Here is a 25,104-nt window from a genome sequence, read left to right on the forward strand (position 1 = left end):
AGACAAATAAAATTCACTCACTTCTGGTAAATGACACCATGGTCACTGATGAAACTGACATTGCAAATGTTTTCAATGATTTTTTTCACCAACATTACCACAAAGTTAAAAGAACCAGTGATAGAAAACAACTTTAATGAACTGAAAAAGTTCTGCAGCAGCAAAATCTCTAAGGAGGTATGTTTCTCTATCCCACCAGTATAAAAAATCTTTGTTAAAAAATGTCTCAGTGAACTTGATACCATGAAAGCTACAGGACTTGATCAGATTGGTCCACGACTCATTAAATCTTCTGCCTCTGCTATTGTTGATAGCATAACATTCGTAATTATTTAAGTATTGCAACCTGATCTGTCCCCAAAATATGAAAAACTGCAAAAGTAACTCCTGTTCACAAATCTGGTTCTAAGGATGATGCTGATAACTACCGACCAATCTCAGTACTACCAAACTTGTCAAAATTGATTGAAATACATGTCCATGACTCATTCATGTCATATTTAACCAAACACTTGCTGTTGCACCCTAATCAATCAGGCTTTAGACATAACCATTCCTGTGAGACTGCCTTGATCTCCCTAACTGATAAATGGATTCAAGCACTTGACCAAGGTAGAATAATAGGATCTGTATTTGTAGAAATTTCAGGAAAGCTTTTGACATGGTGGATCATGAAATCCTTTTGAAGAAACTGAAAATCTACCAGTGCGATGAAGGAACAATTAGATGGTTTACTTGTTACTTAAGTGAGAGAACACAACATGTTTACATAAATTATGTTCTGTCTGAACCTGAAACAATTAGATATGGAGTACCACAAGGCTCAGTTCTAGGTCCATTACTATTCATTTTATTTATTAATGACCTACCACTTTTACTAAGAGACTCAATATCATCTACAGATCTCTATGCAGATGACACAACATTGTCAGACATCCAAAACACAAAGCATGAACGCGAAATTTCTTTACATAATGCCCTAAACAAACTGGAAAACTGGTGCACATGCAATGGCATGGTGGTAAATACTGGTAAAACTAAAATATTACTTATCTTAACATGGCAAAGAAGGACAAACCTTGATAGTGATGAACTATGTCTGACATGGAAGGATACAAATTTGCAAATGGTCTGTCATGATAGACTACTTGGTGTTCAGGTAGATAATAACCTATCATGGACTGAACATATCAGTAAAAAAGTCAATTCAAGTTTATGGCTTCTCAGTAGGATAAGACATTTTCTCCCTGAAAGGCACAGAAAACTATTTTTTTACAGTTAACATACAACCCTATTTGGACTACTGTAGTACAGTATGTGTAATTCAAATGATAAAAACATAGCAAAGCTGGCACATCTTAAAAAAAGAGCATTTGGGCTAATATCAATCGAGAAAGAAAGCAAGGAAAATTTAGCTGGTAGGTTAAAAATATTACCTGTTAAAGACCAAATCTGTTTGAGAAAGGCCAAATTAATGTACAGGATATCCCATAATAGTGCAACTAAATATTTACAATCACTATTCCAGTATAGGCTACCTGGTAATACTCTCCACCTGCAATCCATGTCTACCAGACAGTATAAAATTCCCAAACCAAATAAGGAGTTATTTAAAATAAAGTTTCCAATACTCTGGAACTCTGCTCTGGAATAGTATTCCAGTTGAGATTAGAAATGCCCACTCTATTTCCTTCTTCCAAACCCAATATATCCAGTGGCTTCAGAGATGCAGCTAAAATAAATAAATTCCTTTGTATGAGGGCCTCAGGGTAGATTACTTTTTGCTAATTGTGTTACCCTCTTTAAATAAGGTCATTATTATTATTATTAAACAAGTCAGGAATAGCATCAGTCCCTTGTATTAACTCTTTAAACAGGTCAGGAATAGCACCACTCCCTTGTATTAACTCTTTAAACAGGTCAGGAATAGCATCAGTCCCTTGTATTAAGTCTTTAAACAGGTCAGGAATAGCATCAGTCCCTTGTATTAACTCTTTAAACAGGTCAGGAATAGCACCACTCACTTGTATTAACTCTTTAAACATGTCAGGAATAGCATCAGTCCCTTGTATTAAGTCTTTAAACAGGTCAGGAATAGCATCAGTCCCTTGTATTAAGTCTTTAAACAGGTCAGGAATAGCATCAGTCCCTTGTAATAACTCTTTAAACAGGTCAGGAATAGCATCAGTCCCTTGTATTAAGTCTTTAAACAGGTCAGGAATAGCATCAGTCCATTGTATTAACTCTTTAAACAGGTCAGGAATAGTATCAGTCCCTTGTATTAACTCTTTAAACAGGTCAGGAATAGCATCAGTCCCTTGTATTAAGTCTTTAAACAGGTCAGGAATAGCATCAGTCCCTTGTATTAAGTCTTTAAACAGGTCAGGAATAGCATCAGTCCCTTGTATTAACTCGTTAAACAGGTCAGGAATAGCATCAGTCCCTTGTATTAACTCTAAACGGGTCAAGAATAGCATCAGTCCCATGTATTAACTCTTTAAACAGGTCAGAAATAGCATCAGTCCCTTGTATTAACTCTAAACAGGTAAGGAATAGCATCAGTCCCTTATATTAACTCTAAACAGGTCAAGAATAACATCAGTCCCTTGTATTAAGTCTTTAAACAGGTCAGGAATAGCATCAGTCCCTTGTAATAACTCTTTAAACAGGTCAGGAATAGCATCAGTCCCTTGTAATAACTCTTTAAACAGGTCAGGAATAGCATCAGTCCCTTGTATTAAGTCTTTAAACAGGTCAGGAATAGCATCAGTCCCTTGTAATAACTCTTTAAACAGGTCAGGAATAGCATCAGTCCCTTGTATTAACTCTTTAAACAGGTCAGGAATAGCATCAGTCCCTTGTAATAACTCTTTAAACAGGTCAGGAATAGCATCAGTCCCTTGTATTAACTCTTTAAACAGGTCAGGAATAGCATCAGTCCCTTGTATTAAGTCTTTAAACAGGTCAGGAATAGCATCAGTCCCTTGTATTAAGTCTTTAAACAGGTCAGGAATAGCATCAGTCCCTTGTATTAACTCTTTAAACAGGTCAGGAATAGCATCAGTCCCTTGTAATAACTCTTTAAACAGGTCAGGAATAGCATCAGTCCCTTGTATTAAGTCTTTAAACTGGTCAGGAATAGCACCACTCCCTTGTATTAATTCTAAACAGGTCAGGAAGAGTATTAGTAGGCTCAGCACTGTGAAAGAATTTGGTTGCTGAGAAATATATAGGTGGTCCTGTTTTTAATTTAAGGATTTTTCCTTTTTCAAGGTTTAAAGCAGACTTATTCATTGTGAATTTCGCATTAAATATAGCTAATGTCTGCTGGTCTACTGTAACTGTCACTGTTCTGCTACTGACTTTATTTAAAGGGAACTAATCTACATTGAGGCCTTCATACAAAGGAACTTATGTATATACAAATACACACATATACACACACACACACATACATACACATAATAGCATGTACATGTATAGACAGCAGTGCACTTATTTTCATTACTTTCTCTCACCAGATGGATACTCACCCACACATACTGAACTATCATAGTCAGTACACATGCAATATGTAATTAGTGACAAGTGGATGAATAGTTCTTTCAACTTTTGAAACATATCTTTTATACTGTTTGGAAGACATGGATACCAAGAGGCATTTATGAATACAAATGCAGTTGCTTTCATTCCCATTTTAATCCCTGAAGCCACTGGATATATTGGGTTTGGAAAAAACAAATAGAGTGGGCATTTCTAATCTCAACTGGAATACTATTCCAGAGCAAAGTTCCAGAGTATTGGAGTTTTTTGTGGAATAATTTCTTATTTGGTTTGGGAATTTTATACTGTTTGGTAGACATGGATCGTAGGTGGGGAATTACCAGGCAGCCTATTCTTGAACAGTGACTAAATATTCAGAACCACTATTACTGGATATCTTATACATTAATTTGGCTTTTCTAAACTGGATTTTGTCTTTAATAAGTAATATTTTTAACTTGCCAGCTAAATATCCCTGCTTTCTGTTTGGATTGATATTAGCCCAAATGCTCTTTTTTGAAGACATGCTAGCTTTGCTGTGTTTTTTTATCATTGGAATTAAATATGTACCATACATGTTGGGACACTGTATTTGTTAGGAAATTTTATTTTAAAAATGTAAAATATTGTACGCGAGATAAAACTCGTTAATTTTCTGCAGCATCATCTCATCAACCCACCCCTTCTCCTGCATATGTATGATCCATTCTTTCAGTGCATGAATATATTTTAGCTTTCTCATGCAGTGAAAAATTATCGTTGGAGGCAACACATCTTCTGAAGCAGAAACTGCAAGTACTAAAGTCAGATTTTTAAAAAATCGGCAACAGTCACGCTAATTTTCACCCTTTTATGAGATCAAAGTACTCTAGAATTTCATCTCTGTTAATGATCACATTGTCACTGAAATCATCTTTTCTTCTGACCTTCATGAATTCATCAAATGATTTTATTTTCTCTAAATGTTCTGGGCGATGCTGGGTCATCAGTGTCCATGCACGAAGCACTAAATTGTGTTACTTTAAAACTGTTCCATTGTTTCAATTTATTTTCAAAATTCATTGAATGTAGGTGAAAAGGAACCAAAGTTAGTTTGACTTTGTATATACAAAAAAAATATAAATTTAAAAAAAAATCAGCACACTTAAAAGAATCCAAGGTCGGCTTCCAAGGTCAGTTTCCTTTGTTATAAAATAACCTTTGTATTGATATCCTTTTTTGTTAAAATAAATAATCGGCTTAAAAGTATCAAAAGTCAGCTTGCTTTGTAATAAAACAATCCTTTTTCTTTGATATCCTGTCAGTAAGTTCAAATTATTTTTTATTTTATTGCTAGCTGCCAGTTGTGTTCATTTACCATTTATTTGCTTGGCATCTGTAGTTATAATTAATACAAACGGGCATTGATGTCTGCAGGTAAATAGTATACACAGCAATAACTTGCTTTAATAATACTTTTTGTAACCCATGCTAGTGAAAAGATTGTCATATGCACTCAAGTGAATGAATTTTCAAATGACTTTTATTTGCGAGATACTGTCATATAGTTGATCTGGATATAATACAGTCTTGAATATTTTGCACCCAACACATGTCATGTCATGTTTGAATGGAAGATGCCTGCAAAGAATCAGTTGATTATTTCCCTCTCATTGGCAATTTAGTTGGATCCAGTTTTCAGTTAGAAAACATATTCAAACCTTTGAGTATAAACAAACATGACCTGTTTCTCAGTGTTCACGTCAGTGAGCATGGTGTTGTGTGTTATTTGACATAAGCAATACACACTACAGTATGGATGCCTATGCTACATATACTGAGTTAGTGGATATATTTTATTTCTTAATGCTTTTGATGACAAAAAAATAAGAATAAATCATAACAAAACAAGGTTAGTTTCTTTCATTTTATTATCAAATAAGCATTTTGTTTATCTATTTTATTACAAAGTGCAGTTGGGGGTGGGGGTGCAGATTCAGCACAAATATTTTTGTATATTGTCTTGGGACATATGACCTAGGTGAAAAAAAGTTTCACAATACGTTCTGGGGCAGGGGACAAAAATATTTATTTTTTGTGTCCCAATATATATGGTAAACATGGTACCCCTTACTGTATTTACAGTAATCTAAATAAGGTTCTATGTAGCTGTTATAAAATCGTTTTCTGTGCCTTTCAGAGAGAACATGTCTTATCCTACTGAGAAGCCATAAACTTGAATTGACTTTTTTAGTAATATATTTTATATGTTAGAGTCCTCGATAGGTTGTTTTCTACAAAAACACAAAGTAGTTGATCAGAACAGACCAATTGCAAATTTTTATCCTTCCATGTTAGACATAGTTCATCACTATCAAGATTTGTCCTTTTTTGCCATGTTGAGATAAGCAATATTTTAGTTGTACCAGTATTTACCACCATGCCATTCCATGTGCACCAGTTGTCCAGTTTGTTTAGGGCATCCTGTAAAGAAATTTCCAGTTCATGTTTTGTGTTTTGGATGTCAGATATTGTTTTGTCATCTGAATAGAAATCTGTAGATGAAATTGAGCCCCCCACCCCTGCCAGTAAACTGGTACATTGATCTACAATGGCCTGGTACTTAATGTCAACTTACATTGGTACATGCATCAACAATGGTCTGGTACATTATATCTCATCATGGTGTCCAATGTCAACTCACATTGGTACATGCATCAACAATGGTCTGGTACATTATATCTCATCATGGTGTCCAATGTCAACTCACATTGGTACATGCATCAACAATGGTCTGGTAGATTATATCTCATCATGGTGTCCAATGTCAACTCATATTGGTACATGCATCAACAATGGTCTGGTACATTATATCTCATAATGGTGTCCAATGTCAACTCACATTGGTACATGTATCAACAATGGTCTGGTACATTATATCTCATCATGGTGTCCAATGTCAACTCATATTGATACATGCATCAACAATGGTCTGGTACATTATATCTCATCATGGTGTCCAATGTCAACTCACATTGGTACATGCATCAACAATGGCCTGGTACATTATATCTCATCATGGTGTCCAATGTCAACTCACATTGGTACATGCATCAACAATGGTCTGGTAGATTATATCTCATCATGGTGTCCAATGTCAACTCATATTGGTACATGCATCAACAATGGTCTGGTACATTATATCTCATAATGGTGTCCAATGTCAACTCACATTGGTACATGTATCAACAATGGTCTGGTACATTATATCTCATCATGGTGTCCAATGTCAACTCACATTGGTACATGCATCAACAATGGTCTGGTACATTATAATTAAGTTGGTGTCCAAATCCAACACAGTCAGTGTATGCATCTGTAATTATCTGACACATTAGTAATTATAGTGTTGTAGAATGTCAGTTCAGTCAGTACATGCATCTATATTGACTTGGCCTGTACATTAGTATTAATAATTAATTAATGATTATAATAGTGACCAATGTCAACTCAGTGATGCTGTCTTTTTGTCTCCAGCATTCATTTATCGACAAATTTAATTTTTCTGACACAAATACTGGAAACCATTTTGTTCCATTTTTACTCTTTCATGGAAGAAATTTTATTTCCCACTTTGAAATTGTAATTTGTGACAAAATCCTCTTATTGAATGCAAATTATTATCATGCAGGCATTTCATGACGGCATTGAATCATAGTATTGCAATAAAGGCAGCATCTCCGATTCATCCATTTCCGAGACTTTATCACCAAAAGTCCCATGATTTGTTTCTTTTCACTTTCAGAACTTTAAGAAATCAATGTGGCAAGATTTCTTTGTGAGACCAAGTTATGACATTTGTTTCAGTTTAGAAAATAATGTACAGATAACCATTATCACAGTAACCCCTGGCAACGAGTTTATGTGGCAGGAGGTTCAAGCCTACTGCCAAGCTCTGTAATGTCAAGGTCATATATGATACACTAAAGTGGGTGGTATTATAGAAAGGTAGACAGATGTAACTCTACAATGATACCAAATAATCTGGAACTTTAACACAGAGGGAAAAACCTCAATTTTTGGACCCAATTTTTTTCAACCCAAAATTCGCGCATGTTTGGAATCCGATTTTTTGTCTGGATTTTAGACTTTTTGGTCTCAGATCTAAGGCAGCCCAGTATGAACTGCAAACAGACAGATGAACCTTTGTGAAAAGTAGGATAAGATGGGCATTTGGAATAAAGAATGGTCTTGATATGAAAATAATGGGTCTGTTAAGCAACAACAAAAAAAAGAACTCAAACTTTTACCCATCTGCTCATGCGTGAGCCAAATAGCCAATGAAAAATGATGTTACTAACACAACTAGGCATTAGGTTATTGGAAAATCACCTGAAAGTTGATGTATTAGGATGTATTCAGAAATAGCATTCAAAATGTGTTTCCTACTCGAATTTCAGGCGAAAACATCAAAAACCACAAGGGGTTAATGTGTTAAATGACAAAATAAGATAACAGTTTGATGACAAAACATAATTAGATGACAGAAAAGATAACTGTTAGGTGACAAAACAGATAACCATTAGATGACAAAAATATAACCTTTAGATGACAAAATACAGCTATAAAAATAGTATTTATCATAGGGGTTATAGAATTTTAGAGTATGAATTAAAATCCTGTATGATTATGCTATTTATTTGTATTTATAACAGTTGTGTTCATATTATAATCAAATCAAGTATTCTTCTGCACAATACAGGGATAGCACATTCCATTTTGTTTTGTGTGTATATAGAGAGACTAGAGACTACCTCTCCAGGGATAGCACATTCCATTCTGTTTTGTGTGTATATAGAGAGACTAGATTTGCATGGTCTTCAGTTATCTCTGACAGATTTGCCAGCAATCAATTTTATCTGATAAAAGACTCTACTTTTAATTTGCACCATTGATAAATCAAAAATCAGCTTGGGTGAGCTGCCTTGGTATGTCCATGGGATAGCCACTTAGATTCCATATCCTTATTCAATAATGTATTAAACATGATATTAAAACCGACAAAACAAAAATAATGTTGTCCATGGAACTGTCCATATCCTACAAAATCCTATAGGCAACTATTATTGCTGCCTATGATAAATTGAGTCAGGGTAAGAAAGAATAATTTCAGTTTCAGGATCAAATTCTCAAAGGTCAGGTTGAGATTATAATTTTCAAACTGTGTGGATGGTTTGCAAGGCCTGTCCATTTTGGAATCAAATTCTCAAAGGTCAGGTTGAGGGTTACAATTTTCAAACTGTGGATGGTTTGCAAGGCCTGTCCATTTTGGAATCAAATTCTCAAAGGTCAGGTTGAGAGTTACAATTTTCAAACTGTGGATGGTTTGCAAGGCCTGTCCAAAGCTCAATGATCAAGGTCATCATGACTGAAAGGAGAAACTGTATTTTGCATAGTAATTGTCCACCATCTGCATTTACCAAACTTTTGTGGATGGCTTGCAGTTTGGTTCAAGAAGAAACCAATATGATTTCAGAGTAAACAAAGACACTGTGAATGAAAGAAGAAAAATAGTTTCAACACAATAACATTATATCCAAATCACAGACTTGTACTAGATATTTTGAATGACTTGCACATTGGGTAAGGAAGAAGCCTATCAGTGTTGGGGTCAAAGGGTCATGGTAGCTGTGACTTAAAGTTTCAGCTTCAGAGTTGCTCTTATCATAGATGTACCTTCAGAGTTGCACTTATCATAGATGTACCTTGCACTTATCATAGATGTACCTTCAGAGTTGCACTTACCATAGATGTACCTTCAGAGTTGCACTTATCATAGATGTACCTTCAGGGTTGCACTTATCATAGATGTACCTTCAGAGTTGCACTTATCATAGATGTACCTTCAGAGTTGCACTTATCATAGATGTACCTTCAGAGTTGCACTTATCATAGATGTACCTTCAGAGTTGCACTTATCATAGATGTACCCTCAGGGTTGCACTTATCATAGATGTACCCTCAGGGTTGCACTTATCATAGATGTACCTTCAGGGTTGCACTTATCGTAGATGTACCTTCAGAGTTGTGCTTGTCATAGATGTACCTTCAGAGTTGCACTTATCATAGATGTACCTTCAGAGTCGCACTTATCATAGATGTACCTTGCACTTATCATAGATGTACCTTCAGAGTTGTGCTTATTATAGATGCACCTTCAGGGTTGCACTTATCATAGATGTACCTTCAGGGTTGCACTTATCGTAGATGTACCTTCAGAGTTGTGCTTGTCATAGATGTACCTTCAGAGTTGCACTTATCATAGATGTACCTTCAGAGTCACACTTATCATAGATGTACCTTGCACTTATCATAGATGTACCTTCAGAGTTGTGCTTATTATAGATGCACCTTCAGGGTTGCACTTATCATAGATGTACCTTCAGGGTTGCACTTATCATAGATGTACCTTCAGAGTTGCACTTATCATAGATGTACCTTCAGAGTCGCACTTATCATAGATGTACCTTGCACTTATCATAGATGTACCTTCAGAGTTGTGCTTATTATAGATGTACCTTCAGGGTTGCACTTATCATAGATGTACCTTCAGGGTTGCACTTATCATAGATGTACCTTCAGAGTTGCACTTATCATAGATGTACCTTCAGAGTTGCACTTATCATAGATGTACCTTCAGAGTTGCACTTATCATAGATGTACCTTCAGAGTCGCACTTATCATAGATGTACCTTGCACTTATCATAGATGTACCTTTAGAGTTGTGCTTATTATAGATGTACCTTCAGGGTTGCACTTATCATAGATGTACCTTCAGGGTTGCACTTATCATAGATGTACCTTCAGAGTTGCACTTATCATAGATGTACCTTCAGAGTTGCACTTATCATAGATGTACCTTCAGGGTTACACTTATCATAGATGTACCTTCAGGGTTGCACTTATCATAGATGTACCTTCAGAGTTGTGCTTGTCATAGATGTACCTTCAGAGTTGCACTTATCATAGATGTACCTTCAGAGTTATACTTATCATAGATGTACCTCCCTAGTTGCACTTATCATAGATGTACCTTCAGAGTTGCACTTATCATAGATGTACCTTGCACTTATCATAGATGTGCCTTCAGAGTTGTGCTTATTATAGATGCACCTTCAGAGTTGCACTTATCATAGATGTACCTTCAGAGTTGCACTTATCATAGATGTACCTTCAGAGTTGCACTTATCATAGATGTACCTTCAGAGTTGCACTTATCATAGATGTACCTTGCACTTATCATAGATGTACCTTCAGAGTTACACTTATCATAGATGTACCTCCATAGTTGCACTTATCATAGATGTATCTTCAGAGTTGCACTTATCATAGATATACCTTGCACTTATCATAGATGTACCTTCAGAGTTGCACTTATAGATGTACCTTCAGGGTTGCACTTATCATAGATGTACCTTCAGAGTTGCACTTATCATAGATGTACCTTCAGAGTTGCACTTATCATAGATGTACCTTCAGAGTTGCACTTATCATAGATGTACCATGCACTTATCATAGATGTACCTTCAGAGTTGTGCTTGTCATAGATGTACCTTCAGAGTTGCACTTATCATAGATGTACCTTCAGAGTTGTGCTTATTATAGATGCACCTTCAGGGTTGCACTTATCATAGATGTACCTTCAGGGTTGCACTTATCATAGATGTACCTTCAGAGTTGCACTTATCATAGATGTACCTTCAGAGTCGCACTTATCATAGATGTACCTTGCACTTATCATAGATGTACCTTCAGAGTTGTGCTTATTATAGATGTACCTTCAGGGTTGCACTTATCATAGATGTACCTTCAGGGTTGCACTTATCATAGATGTACCTTCAGAGTTGCACCTATCATAGATGTACCTTCAGAGTTGCACTTACCATAGATGTACCTTCAGAGTCGCACTTATCATAGATGTACCTTGCACTTATCATAGATGTACCTTTAGAGTTGTGCTTATTATAGATGTACCTTCAGGGTTGCACTTATCATAGATGTACCTTCAGGGTTGCACTTATCATAGATGTACCTTCAGAGTTGCACTTATCATAGATGTACCTTCAGAGTTGCACTTATCATAGATGTACCTTCAGGGTTACACTTATCATAGATGTACCTTCAGGGTTGCACTTATCATAGATGTACCTTCAGAGTTGTGCTTGTCATAGATGTACCTTCAGAGTTGCACTTATCATAGATGTACCTTCAGAGTTATACTTATCATAGATGTACCTCCCTAGTTGCACTTATCATAGATGTACCTTCAGAGTTGCACTTATCATAGATGTACCTTGCACTTATCATAGATGTGCCTTCAGAGTTGTGCTTATTATAGATGCACCTTCAGAGTTGCACTTATCATAGATGTACCTTCAGAGTTGCACTTATCATAGATGTACCTTCAGAGTTGCACTTATCATAGATGTACCTTCAGAGTTGCACTTATCATAGATGTACCTTGCACTTATCATAGATGTACCTTCAGAGTTACACTTATCATAGATGTACCTCCATAGTTGCACTTATCATAGATGTATCTTCAGAGTTGCACTTATCATAGATATACCTTGCACTTATCATAGATGTACCTTCAGAGTTGCACTTATAGATGTACCTTCAGGGTTGCACCTATCATAGATGTACCTTCAGAGTTGCACTTATCATAGATGTACCTTCAGAGTTGCACTTATCAGAGATGTACCTTCAGAGTTGCACTTATCATAGATGTACCTTCAGAGTTGCACTTATCATAGATGTACCATGCACTTATCATAGATGTACCTTCAGAGTTACACTTATCATAGATGTACCTCCATAGTTGCACTTATCATAGATGTATCTTCAGAGTTGCACTTATCATAGATATACCTTGCACTTATCATAGATGTACCTTCAGAGTTGCACTTATCATAGATGTACCTTCAGGGTTGCACTTATCATAGATGTACCTTCAGAGTTGCACTTATCATAGATGTACCTTCAGAGTTGCACTTATCATAGATGTACCTTCAGAGTTGCACTTATCATAGATGTACCTTCAGAGTTGCACTTATCATAGATGTACCTTCAGAGTTGCACTTATCATAGATGTACCTTCAGGGTTGTACTTATCATAGATGTACCTTCAGAGTTGTGCTTGTCATAGATGTACCTTCAGAGTTGTGCTTGTCATAGATGTACCTTCAGAGTCGCACTTATCATAGATGTACCTTGCACTTATCATAGATGTACCTTCAGAGTTGTGCTTATTATAGATGCACCTTCAGGGTTGCACTTATCATAGATGTACCTTCAGGGTTGCACTTATCATAGATGTACCTTCAGAGTTGCACTTGTCATAGATGTACCTTCAGAGTCGCACTTATCATAGATGTACCTTGCACTTATCATAGATGTACCTTCAGAGTTGTGCTTATTATAGATGTACCTTCAGGGTTGCACTTATCATAGATGTACCTTCAGGGTTGCACTTATCATAGATGTACCTTCAGAGTTGCACTTATCATAGATGTACCTTCAGAGTTGCACCTATCATAGATGTACCTTCAGGGTTACACTTATCATAGATGTACCTTCAGGGTTGCACTTATCATAGATGTACCTTCAGAGTTGTGCTTGTCATAGATGTACCTTCAGAGTTGCACTTATCATAGATGTACCTTCAGAGTCGCACTTATCATAGATGTACCTTGCACTTATCATAGATGTACCTTCAGAGTTGTGCTTATTATAGATGTACCTTCAGGGTTGCACTTATCATAGATGTACCTTCAGGGTCGCACTTATCATAGATGTACCTTCAGAGTTGCACTTATCATAGATGTACCTTCAGAGTTGCACTTATCATAGATGTACCTTCAGGGTTACACTTATCATAGATGTACCTTCAGAGTTGCACTTATCATAGATGTACCTTCAGAGTTGTGCTTGTCATAGATGTACCTTCAGAGTTGCACTTATCATAGATGTACCTTCAGAGTTATACTTATCATAGATGTACCTCCCTAGTTGCACTTATCATAGATGTACCTTCAGAGTTGCACTTATCATAGATGTACCTTCAGAGTTGCACTTATCATAGATGTACCTTGCACTTATCATAGATGTGCCTTCAGAGTTGTGCTTATTATAAATGCACCTTCAGAGTTGCACTTATCATAGATGTACCTTCAGAGTTGCACTTATCATAGATGTACCTTCAGAGTTGCACTTATCATAGATGTACCTTCAGAGTTGCACTTATCATAGATGTACCTTGCACTTATCATAGATGTACCTTCAGAGTTACACTTATCATAGATGTACCTCCATAGTTGCACTTATCATAGATGTATCTTTAGAGTTGCACTTATCATAGATATACCTTGCACTTATCATAGATGTACCTTCAGAGTTGCACTTATAATAGATGTACCTTCAGAGTTGCACTTATCATAGATGTACCTTCAGAATTGCACTTATCATAGATGTACCTTTAGAGTTGCACTTATCATAGATGTACCTTCAGAGTTGCACTTATCATAGATGCACCTTGCACTTATCATAGATGTACCTTCAGAGTTACACTTATCATAGATGTACCTCCATAGTTGCACTTATCATAGATGTATCTTCAGAGTTGCACTTATCATAGATATACCTTGCACTTATCATAGATGTACCTTCAGAGTTGCACTTATAGATGTACCTTCAGTGTTGCACTTATCATAGATGTACCTTCAGAGTTGCACTTATCATAGATGTACCTTCAGAGTTGCACTTATCATAGATGTACCTTCAGAGTTGCACTTATCATAGATGTACTGTCAGAGTTGCACTTATCATAGATGTACCTTCAGAGTTGCACTTATCATAGATGTACCTTCAGAGTTGTGCTTGTCATATATGTACCTTGCACTTATAGATGTACCTTCAGAGTTGCACTTATCATAGATGTACCTTCAGAGCTGCACATATCATAGGTGTACATTCAGAGTTGTACGTATCATAGATGTACCTTTAGAGCTGCACTTATCATAGATGTACATTCAGAGTTGTACTTATCATGAATGTACATTCAGAGTTGTACTTATCATAGATGTACCTTGCACTTATCATAGATGTACCTTCATAATGTACCTTTATAGAGTTTCTAGATGATGTACATGTATGAAATAAGCCTTTGGAGGGGGTAAAATGTCCTAAGGTTAAGATCACAGTGACTAAAAGAAGATGTTATTTTGCATAATAACTGAAGTTTGTAGAGGGCTTGGAAATAAGCTATTGAAGAGACATGGGGTGAAACAATTTATGAATGTATCGATGCATCGATACTTTAGCTGAAACGATACACATATCAATACAAGAGATGGAGAATCCATGCAAAACGATACTTACCATATGCAGGTTTGTTTAGTTTTCAGCAGTCATGAATAATTATTATTAGTTACCTTGTTATTCTGTGCAATTATAATCCATCTGAAACAGCAATTGCAATCACAGGCACTCATGTTTATTAGTAAAGATGAGAAAGATAATACCCACTCGCCATCTACAAGTTAACATGGTGACATGGTTCGTAATCTGCCCCTCCCCATTCCATGCTAATTATCTTAACCCAGAAGTATGTTTATCATATACTCAGGGCTGACAGGAGGGGGATAACCAGGGATATATCCCTGGGCCCCAGGCCCATAAGGGAGCCTGGGCTGAACAACACTTTTTAATTTTATAAAAGAAAAACTTGGCTTGAACAAGAACTAGGAGAGGGCCTAGTGTTTCTTACCCTACCCCCCCAGGGCCCATGATTGCTCTCCACTGCCCTGCATATACTATACATTCCAAACATGTTCCACGTGTATAATGAAGTACTTCACTCATCATTTAATAACCACTTTCACACGACTTCTGGGTACTTCAAGTGCGACATGAATAGTTGTGAAACTAACTTTGATTAGCACAACATGCCCAGGAAACAGCATTATGGCATAGTTTGGACCATTCATGAAGAAAGTTTTACAAATGCATGTTTAAAATATGGGCTACCTAGAAAACTCAAAATGTCTGATTCCATGCATGGTTCTTTACGATTTTGTTTGGCAAATACTTGCTGATGATAGTGATGATGATAATAATTTTTAAAGTTATGAAGTGTATCAGATTATTGGAGCTGGGAAAGCGTTAATGGAGATACCAGTCAGAGATTTTGAGCTCAAAATGGTGTTAAATACGAGTCAGATGTACATGCTGGAATGACCAAAAATAGACAGCATGACCCTCTCATTGGTATTTAAAAATTAAATGTAGAAAGAACAGATTATTATATGCTCATTTTTTCCCCCGTTAACTTTACATTGTCAGAATCGTTCAATATTACCCGATACTGAACTTGTGCGACAATACACTTATAGCATTCACGTGCATAAAGGAACTACTTTCTATTGTAAACAAACAATGGACGCAGATGCCAGCACTTTTGATTTTGTACACAAATCATGTACACTCACGTAAGAAGCTCTTTACGTTGTGGTTGTTTAAATTTGTTTCTGAATGAACTAAAACAGATGTTTCGTGGACTGCCAAATACCAGCTGCTTTGGCACATTCCACATTGATACAATGTTATGGATTTAGGCTAGCTACAGTATATAACAGATGCAAGATAAGGTCCTTACAAATAACATACAAGTGACAAGTCATATACTCTCTTCTTTAGCTGGTGATAAGAATGGCAAAATAAAATATACTTACAGTTTTACATCCTGAATTTCCTCAAAATGTATTTTCTTAATTCTGCAAATCCGAATTACATGAGCCATGTCATACGTTTTCAATCTGGATTAAACATTTCGAAATTGTGCTGTAATTTTGATGATAAGTGCAATTGCATCCTCCTTACTGCACTCAAAATGAAATAAGCATTAAATTCCATAGCGTCTTTTTGATAATTGTAATTGAAAGACTTCATATTTTCCCCACATTATGATATCAAACATTCAATGACAGAAACAGAAACACATTTGCAGATGTCAACATGCTTCTCCCTAGCTTATTAAATCTCATGTATTTCATGTGGAATCATCACATACAAATCCAGTCAATAATCACGAAATTTCCTAGAATTGAGAAAAATACCAAAGTCTATTCATTCCAGATCAAATAGAAAAGTTGTTGCAATGCACATTCATTCACAATATGACTCCAAATTTCAATTTTAACTAGACACGCCATTTTCTTTCGAAAGTTATGTCGAGCGCACAACTAAGTTCAAATTTATCTGGGTGGAGTTATGTGCGCAGTAATAATGTTGATTTGTGTAATGATGAATATGCGCTTGTGTATTTAGTTTGAGTGCAGCATACATTAATTTACGTTGTTTCTTGTAGTATATTGTGTTTATATAATTAAACCTTAGGTAGAATAAAAAATGAGCATATAATTAAAAGGTTACTGCCTTTGTATGGGAAAGTATGAACTCATTTTGTTGGAAGGATAAACTGCACTCCCAAGGTCGTGCAGTATTCCATCCCAAAACTCGTTCATATTTTCCCATACAAATGCAGTAATCTATAAATACTGAGCCAGATTAAAATACAGACAATTGAAAAGTATAATTTTCATATTTTTTTAATTAATCAATTATGCCCTGTGAATTATTAGCTACAAAACAATATACATGTATCCATATCAGGGTTAAGATAAATCAAATAAGGGTAAAAAATGAAATTAATAAGTAATGATATTTATTTTAATACCTCTGTCTGCACAAGCATTGATGGACTAAATATACCATTATGGAACAGATAAGAAATTTGGCATAGTAGTCAGTAAACAGAAAGACAGAACTTTATTGGAAACACCAATTACCTACTGTACAGCCAGTAGGGATCAACATTGCTGTTTAAATGGGAGTCCAGACATGTTTAAAGTGCCTGTATAGAAGACTACTAAACATGGGGCATGTTTAAATGTTTAACTTGGTGCCTGTATAGAAGACAACTAAACATGGGGCATGTTTAAATGTTTAACTTGGTGCCTGTATAGAAGACTACTAAACATGGGGCATGTTTAAATGTTTAACTTGGTGCCTGTATAGAAGACTACTAAACATGGTGCATGTTTAAAATATGTTGTTCATGGTACTTTTGTGTCATTCTACAAAACATTATTAGCAGGGGTGTTGGTATCCTATGAGCACACTGCTAGTTTTTGCATCGAACTTCCTAAAATCAGGAGTAATTTGAATGTATTTTTTGACTATGCATGTATATTGTATTGCTCATTTTACCCTGAGCCTTAAATTACAAAAAGTATTGTTCATTAGAGTAAAATTAAATGCTCTCTGGAACCCAGTGTATCACCAGCACCTAATGTCTCACTGGAACCAACTGTCTCACCAGCACACATGCAGTGACATATCTCCCCAGTGTCTGACTTGCAAAATTTGAACACAAAACTTTAACAGTAATGTTGTAGCATTGTAGTTGTAACTGGCATTTTAACACACAATTTTAACATTACTGAGGTACTCTTGTAGTCATCACCAGAACTTGAATACACAACTTTAACAATAATGATGTAATATTGTAGTCATGACTGGAACTTGAATACAAAACTTTATCATTAATGATGTTCTATTATTTTTATCTCTGGAACTTGAATACAAAACTTTAACATTAATGATGTTATGTTGTAGTCATCACAGGAACTTGAACACAGAACTTTAACATTAATGATGTTCTATTGTAGTCATCACTGGAACTTGAACACAGAACTTTAACATTAATGATGTTCTATTGTAGTCATCACAGGAACTTGAACACAACTTTAACATTAATGATGTTCTATTGTAGTCATCACAGGAACTTGAACACACAACTTTAACATTAATGATGTTCTATTGTAGTCATCACAGGAACTTGAACACAGAACTTTAACATTAATGATGTTCTGTTGTAGACATCACAGGAACTTGAACACAGAACTTTAACATTAATGATATGTTGTAGTCATCACAGGAACTTGAACACAGAACTTTAACATTAATGATGTTCTGTTGTAGACATCACAGGAACTTGAATACAAAACTTTAACATTAATGATGTTCTATTGTAGACATCACAGGAACTTGAACACAGAACTTTGACATTAATGATGTTCTGTTGTAGTCATCACAGGAACTTGAACACAGAACTTTGATATTAATGATGTTCTGTTGTAGACATCACAGGAACTTGTACACAAAACTTTGACATTAATGATGTTATGTTGTAGTCATCACAGGAACTTGAACACAAAACTTTAACATTAATGATGTTCTATTGTAGTCATCACAGGAACTTGAGCACAACTTTGACATTGATGATGTTCTGTTGTAGTCATCACAGGAACTTGAACACAAAACTTTAACATTAATGATGTTCTGTTGTAGACATCACAGGAACTTGAACACAAAACTTTAACATTAATGATGTTCTATTGTAGTCATCACAGGAACTTGAACACAAAACTTTAACATTAATGATGTTCTGTTGTAGACATCACAGGAACTTGTACACAAAACTTTAACATTAATGATGTTATGTTGTAGTCATCACAGGAACTTGAACACAAAACTTTAACATTAATGATGTTCTATTGTAGTCATCACAGGAACTTGAGCACAACTTTAACATTGATGATGTTCTGTTGTAGTCATCACAGGAACTTGAACACAAAACTTTAACATTAATGATGTTCTATTGTAGTCATCACAGGAACTTGAACACAGAACTTTAACATTAATGATGTTCTGTTGTAGTCATCACAGGAACTTGAACACAGAACTTTAACATTAATGATGTTCTGTTGTAGTCATCACAGGAACTTGAACACAACTTTAACATTAATGATGTTCTATTGTAGACATCACAGGAACTTGAACAGAACTTTAACATTGATGATGTTCTGTTGTAGTCATCACAGGAACTTGAACAGAACTTTAACATTAATGATGTTCTGTTGAAGTCATCACAACAACTTGAACATAGAACTTTATCATTAATGTTCTGTTGTAGTCATCACAGGAACTTGAACACAAAACTTTAACATTAATGATGTTATGTTGTAGTCATCACAGCAACGTGAACACAAAACTGTAACATTAATGATGTTCTGTTGTAGTCATCACAGGAACTTGAACACAAAACCTTAACATTAATGATGTTCTGTTGTAGTCATCACAGGAACTTGAACACAGGACTTTAACATTAATGATGTTCTGTTGTAGTCATCACAGGAACTTGAACACAGGACTTTAACATTAATGATGTTCTGTTGTAGTCATCACAGGAACTGGAACACAAAACTTTAACACTAATGATGTACTAAAAATACTTGAACAGCAATAATGTACTATTATAAGTATCACTGGAGAAATGTTAGTTATAAGCATACAAACAAGAAGTTTTTATATAAAAAAGATACTTATGTGGTATGGTAAAATATTTATTTTTAGATTTTTATCAGAAGCAACATAGAGGCAAGGCAATGGTGTCAGTAATTTTATTTTGCTTGGGAGAACAAATGCTGCAGTGTGTTCTCAATTCTTGTCCAAAAAAGTGCTATATTTTATGGCAGGAAAAATTGGAATAAAATTTGAATTCATCACTCTGACCAGTTGCATGTTACACTAAACAGTAAAATAATTGCCTGTAAAGTCCTTGCAAAATCAATAAATAGTCATCCTTACTTCGCATCACATACATTGGGTAATGTATGTTCTTGTTAAGTGCATGCATAATTTGTCATATATTACGTTGTAATAGTTTCTCTTTTCTTTTGCTTTTGAGTGGTTTTCTTTTGTTTTCTCCTGTAGCTTCTAGGCCTGAGGGATTCACTGTTGAAGTAGAAGGGCCCAGGTCTCATTCTGGATTACAAAGGGTTTCGGAACAGTTTGAAGAGGGAAGTAAAGAAACTGGGTGTCGGGACCCTTTTACTGATCTTAGGTCAGAAACTGCTGGGAAAGTTTCCTATGACCTTTCCATCAAGGCTGTTGATGTAGACACAAAAATTGCTCAGGATTCTGAGATCAGAATTTCACAGTTGTCACAGTTACCGAATATCACATCCACTGCAGTTGGTACGGATCCATCTCCGAATGTGGATCGAAGCACATATTCTAATGCTCATCCAAATCAGTTTACAGCTTCCCATCTTTCAAATATTGCTTCACATAGTGTCCATGGGTCATGTGACACCTTGTCTGGTGTACAGTCTTCTATTCACTCTCATGTTATCAAACATACAGATGTTTCCAGTAAGGATTACAAAGAAATTGCAAAACAAAAGGGGTCAAAAGGGATGACCTTATTGGATGCCACCATACCAATTGGAAACCGTTCTCTGTCAGAGAGAAGTGTATCAGAAGCAGACTCAGTTGGCAGTTTCAATCTTTCTCCAATGTCCCCTATTCCATCTTCATCTCTGGAAGCAAATACAGGAGTTTACACAATTACATACTTTGATTCAGATGATGCCTTGGAAGATCCAGCAGTTGAAGAACCAGAAAATGATGATTATGTAATACAGGGGACTGAAGAATTAAAATCGGCTCAGATTGATGAAATGCCTCAGATTCTCAAACTTGATAAAGGTCCAAAAAGAGGTGAAGTGCCAGGGGAGATTGACTATATTGGAATTAAAGAAAAAGTAATTTCAGATTGTTCTAGTTTGTGGTATGTCCAAGGAGCTGATGCAAGCAAGGAAGAATTTGACAGATTGTTCAACCAAGAGGAGAAAATTATGAAAAGTTTCAAAGGAGGTTACTTAACAAGATCTTCATCAGAGGATAGTGATGTGCTGAGTATTATAGATGAAAAAGATGAAGAGGCAGAGAAGAGTATGGAGGATGGTGAGAAAATGGAAGAACAATTCTCATGTAATGCATATTCAGCTAATGAAGGTGCCTTGAAACCCAACAATAAATCTGCTTTTGTCTGCAAGAAGCAACAAAGTCACTTTTTAGACATTCCAGAAATTAGAGATTCATCATTTGTGTTAGCTGACCATTCAGTGAAGATCAACCAAGAGGTCTCAAATGAAGAATCATTTATTTCATTAGACCTGAGCAATATTCCAGATATCAGTCTGGATGACATTTTAACAGTGAACAGAAACATGTCAGCAGTTGGAGATAGTGATGATGGAGATTTGGAAGAAATTCTGGCATATTATAGGGACAGCCACCAAGAATCTCCACAACAGCAAAAACAACTCCCAAAGCCAAAGAAATCCAGCACCAGTGACACTGATATTACAAGTACAGATTTCTCTCAGATGAAAAAAGCCATCAAGGATGAGGCAACCGAAAAGGAGCAGGTTTATTTATCTGGAGTTTCTCAACATCCACATGAGCTGACTGTATTTGCAGGCAAAGAATTTTCAACAAGATGCTTTGTAGAACCTAGCGTTTTAAATGAGGACACTTGTACGAGCGAGGATGCTACAAAGTCAGTGTCAGACAAGATGGATACTCTCCAACATCCAACAGAAGTAACTGAAATTAAAGAGGAAAGAGAGGTGCATGATAAAAAGGATGTTTTCAGTGATGAAATGTCATTGTCACAAGTGAGAGCTGAACATCCAGATGAAGTCGCCAGAGAATGTAAAGAAATCACTTTACAGTTGAAAGCAAGACAGGTCCAAGAAGAAAAGCAAACACATGACATGCATCCTTATTCAGAATGTGATAACAGTTCTAATTTATTCTCTGATTTAAAAATTGAAGGCCATCAATTTTCTGAGAATTTATACTATCATAGGAGACCTACAGATCAAAGTAGTGAAAGACTAGAACATCAGATTTCAGTAGATCAAAACACCAGTGAAAGACTAGAAGATCAAATTTCAATAGATCAAAACACCAGTGAAAGATTAGAAAATCAAATTTCAATAGATCAAGACACCATAGTTGCACCACATGAGGACGAAGTAGATGAACAAGAGGAACAGGTTGTTAGAGCAAAGAAAACTTGTACCTATGAGTTGGAGGTGCCAATGAATATGTTGCCTCAAAAAAGGACTGTAATAGAAGAAAGCACTGTGGACCGGAATCTGGAAGAATGTGACAGGACTGAAAAATCATCTAAAAACATACCAGAAAGAAGTGGTGATTATTTACCTTTAGAAGGTCATGCTATTGGTTCAGCCTTCATTTCAGAACAAATGTTTGTAACAGAGGAGCCATTTTGCATAGATTATGTAATCCAACCTCCAGAGGAATTTTCTGATGTTGATCACATGACACCATCATCTGCTAGTCAGCATGTGGCCTCACAACAGGATGCAGATTATCTGAGTCAACATCAGGCTCCACAACAGGATGCAGATTATCAGAGTCAGCATTGGGCTTCACAACAGGATGCAGATTATCTGAGTCACCATCAGGCTCCACAACAGGATGCAGATTATCAGAGTCAGCATCGGGCTCCACAACAGGATGCAGATTATCTGAGTCAACATCGGGCTCCACAACAGGATGCAGATTATCTGAGTCAACATCAGGCTCCACAACAGGATGCAGATTATCCAAGTCAACATCAGGCTCCACAACAGGATGCATATTATCAGAGTCAGCATGTGCCAGAGAGTGATGCTGATGCAGAAATCAGGCTAATCCTTAAGGACCCGCAGACTTTAGAGAAAGTAGAAACACAAAAAAGAGGAGAAAATTGGGATGATATGCATGTCAGTGGTATGAAAGCAGAAGAAGTTTTGACACTGTCATCAGGTCCAGATAATTGTAGTGAAGAGTTTGTTGGTAAGATAGGCAAAAAGGAAAACATTGTCAATAAAACAGATTCAACATTCCACCCTCCTCAAAACTCAGCTGAGCTTCAGGATGGTAAAGATGGATTGTTCAGTTTTCAAGAATACAGCAAAGCTTGTTTCATGATTCCCATGATTGATGTGGACATTGTGGAGACAGGTTAGAAACTTTGGTGTTTAAATCTGGGGCATATAAAGGCACATGGTGTGGAAATGCTTGCTTTTTTCAAGCTTTTTATGCAGCTAGTGATTGCTTATTACATTGTGAGTTGATATTTCATGCGTAGCATTAAAATCTTTTTCAATACTAATATCATCACTCGTCTTTTCACTTATCAGACACATTGTTCACTTGCACTTGATACTGATTCACTTCCAGTAAACACTAAAAAATACATTTCTAATGCCTCGCATGACTTACCTTGATACTTCTTATATATGTTTCTAATATCTTACATGGTTAACCTTGATAATTCATGTAACACTTTATTAGGTACCTGTTGTGTGACTTGTTATGTATCTGTATGACATCCACTAAATTGTTAACTTATTGGACATTTTTAAGCACTCATTAACTGCTGTTTAGCACACAAATTACATTTATTTGAACATTCCTGAGTACTCATTGACTGCTGTTTAGTACATGTATGTTTATTGGACATTTCTAAGCTCTCATTGGCCACTGTTTAGCACATGTATAAATAACATTTATTTCAAAGCATTCATATGGTTGCTGTTTAGTACACATGTTTATTGGACATTTCTAAGCTCTCATTTGCCGCTGTTTAGCACACATATAACATTTATTTCTAAGCGCTCTTTAACTGCTGTTTAGCACATGTATAAAATTTATTTCTAAGCACTCATTGGCTGCAGTTTAGCACTTATATAACATTTATTTCTAAGCACTCATTGGCTGCTGTTTAGCACATGTATAACATTTATTTCTAAGCACTCATTGGCTGCTGTTTAGCACATGTATAACATTTATTTCTAAGCTCTCATTGGCTGCTGTTTAGCACATGCATATAAAAAATTCTAAGCACTCACTGGCTGCTGTTGAGCACACATGACATTTATTGGACATTTGCCAGTACTCATTGGATGCTATTTTAGTACATATGTACGACTCAGTAATTTTGTTGCTACATATCATCCTGTCTTAATATGTCTATTAAGATGCAACAGTATGGCAATGCACGTCACTCCATACTTTGTTTTTATACAGGATATAAAGACTAGATTAATTAAAACAATTTGTTTTGTTTCTTCAAGAGTTATTGAAGTATTGTGTATGCCGACCTTGACACAGCTAGGAGTATATAGCATTATCTTTGTACATAACATTCATACATCACATAACACCCCTACATCATATAGCAATACCCTTGTACATAACATCCCTACCTCATGTAGCATTACCCTTGTACATAACATCCCTACATCATATAGCATTACCTTTGTACATAACATCCCTACCTCATATAGCATTACCTTTGTACATAACATCCATACCTCATATAGCATTACCCTTGTACATAACATCCCTACCTCATATAGCATTACCTTTGTACATAACATCCATACATCATCATATAGCATTATCCTTGTACATAACACCCCTACTTCATATAGCATTACCCTTGTACATAATATCCCTACATCATATAGCATTACCCTTGTACATAACACCCCTTCATCATATAGCGTTACCCAGGTACATAACATCCATACA

At 35.9% G+C, this 25,104-nt stretch overlaps 1 protein-coding gene across 1 annotated transcript in view; it reads left to right on the plus strand.

Moving 5' to 3' along the window:
- LOC149785949 (uncharacterized) overlaps positions 1 to 25,104 on the plus strand; it is a 213,286-nt gene that overhangs the window by 118,548 nt on the left and 69,634 nt on the right. The window contains exon 6 of the mRNA XM_089976201.1: positions 20,419 to 23,529. Coding sequence (XP_089832327.1) covers positions 20,419 to 23,529 — 3,111 coding nt within the window. The remainder of the gene's footprint in view (positions 1 to 20,418; positions 23,530 to 25,104) is intronic.

This window comes from Sinohyriopsis cumingii, chromosome 12 (genome assembly GCF_028554795.1).
Source record: "Sinohyriopsis cumingii isolate HCF-2022 chromosome 12, ASM2855479v2, whole genome shotgun sequence".
Classification (NCBI taxonomy): Eukaryota; Metazoa; Mollusca; class Bivalvia; order Unionida; family Unionidae; genus Sinohyriopsis; species Sinohyriopsis cumingii.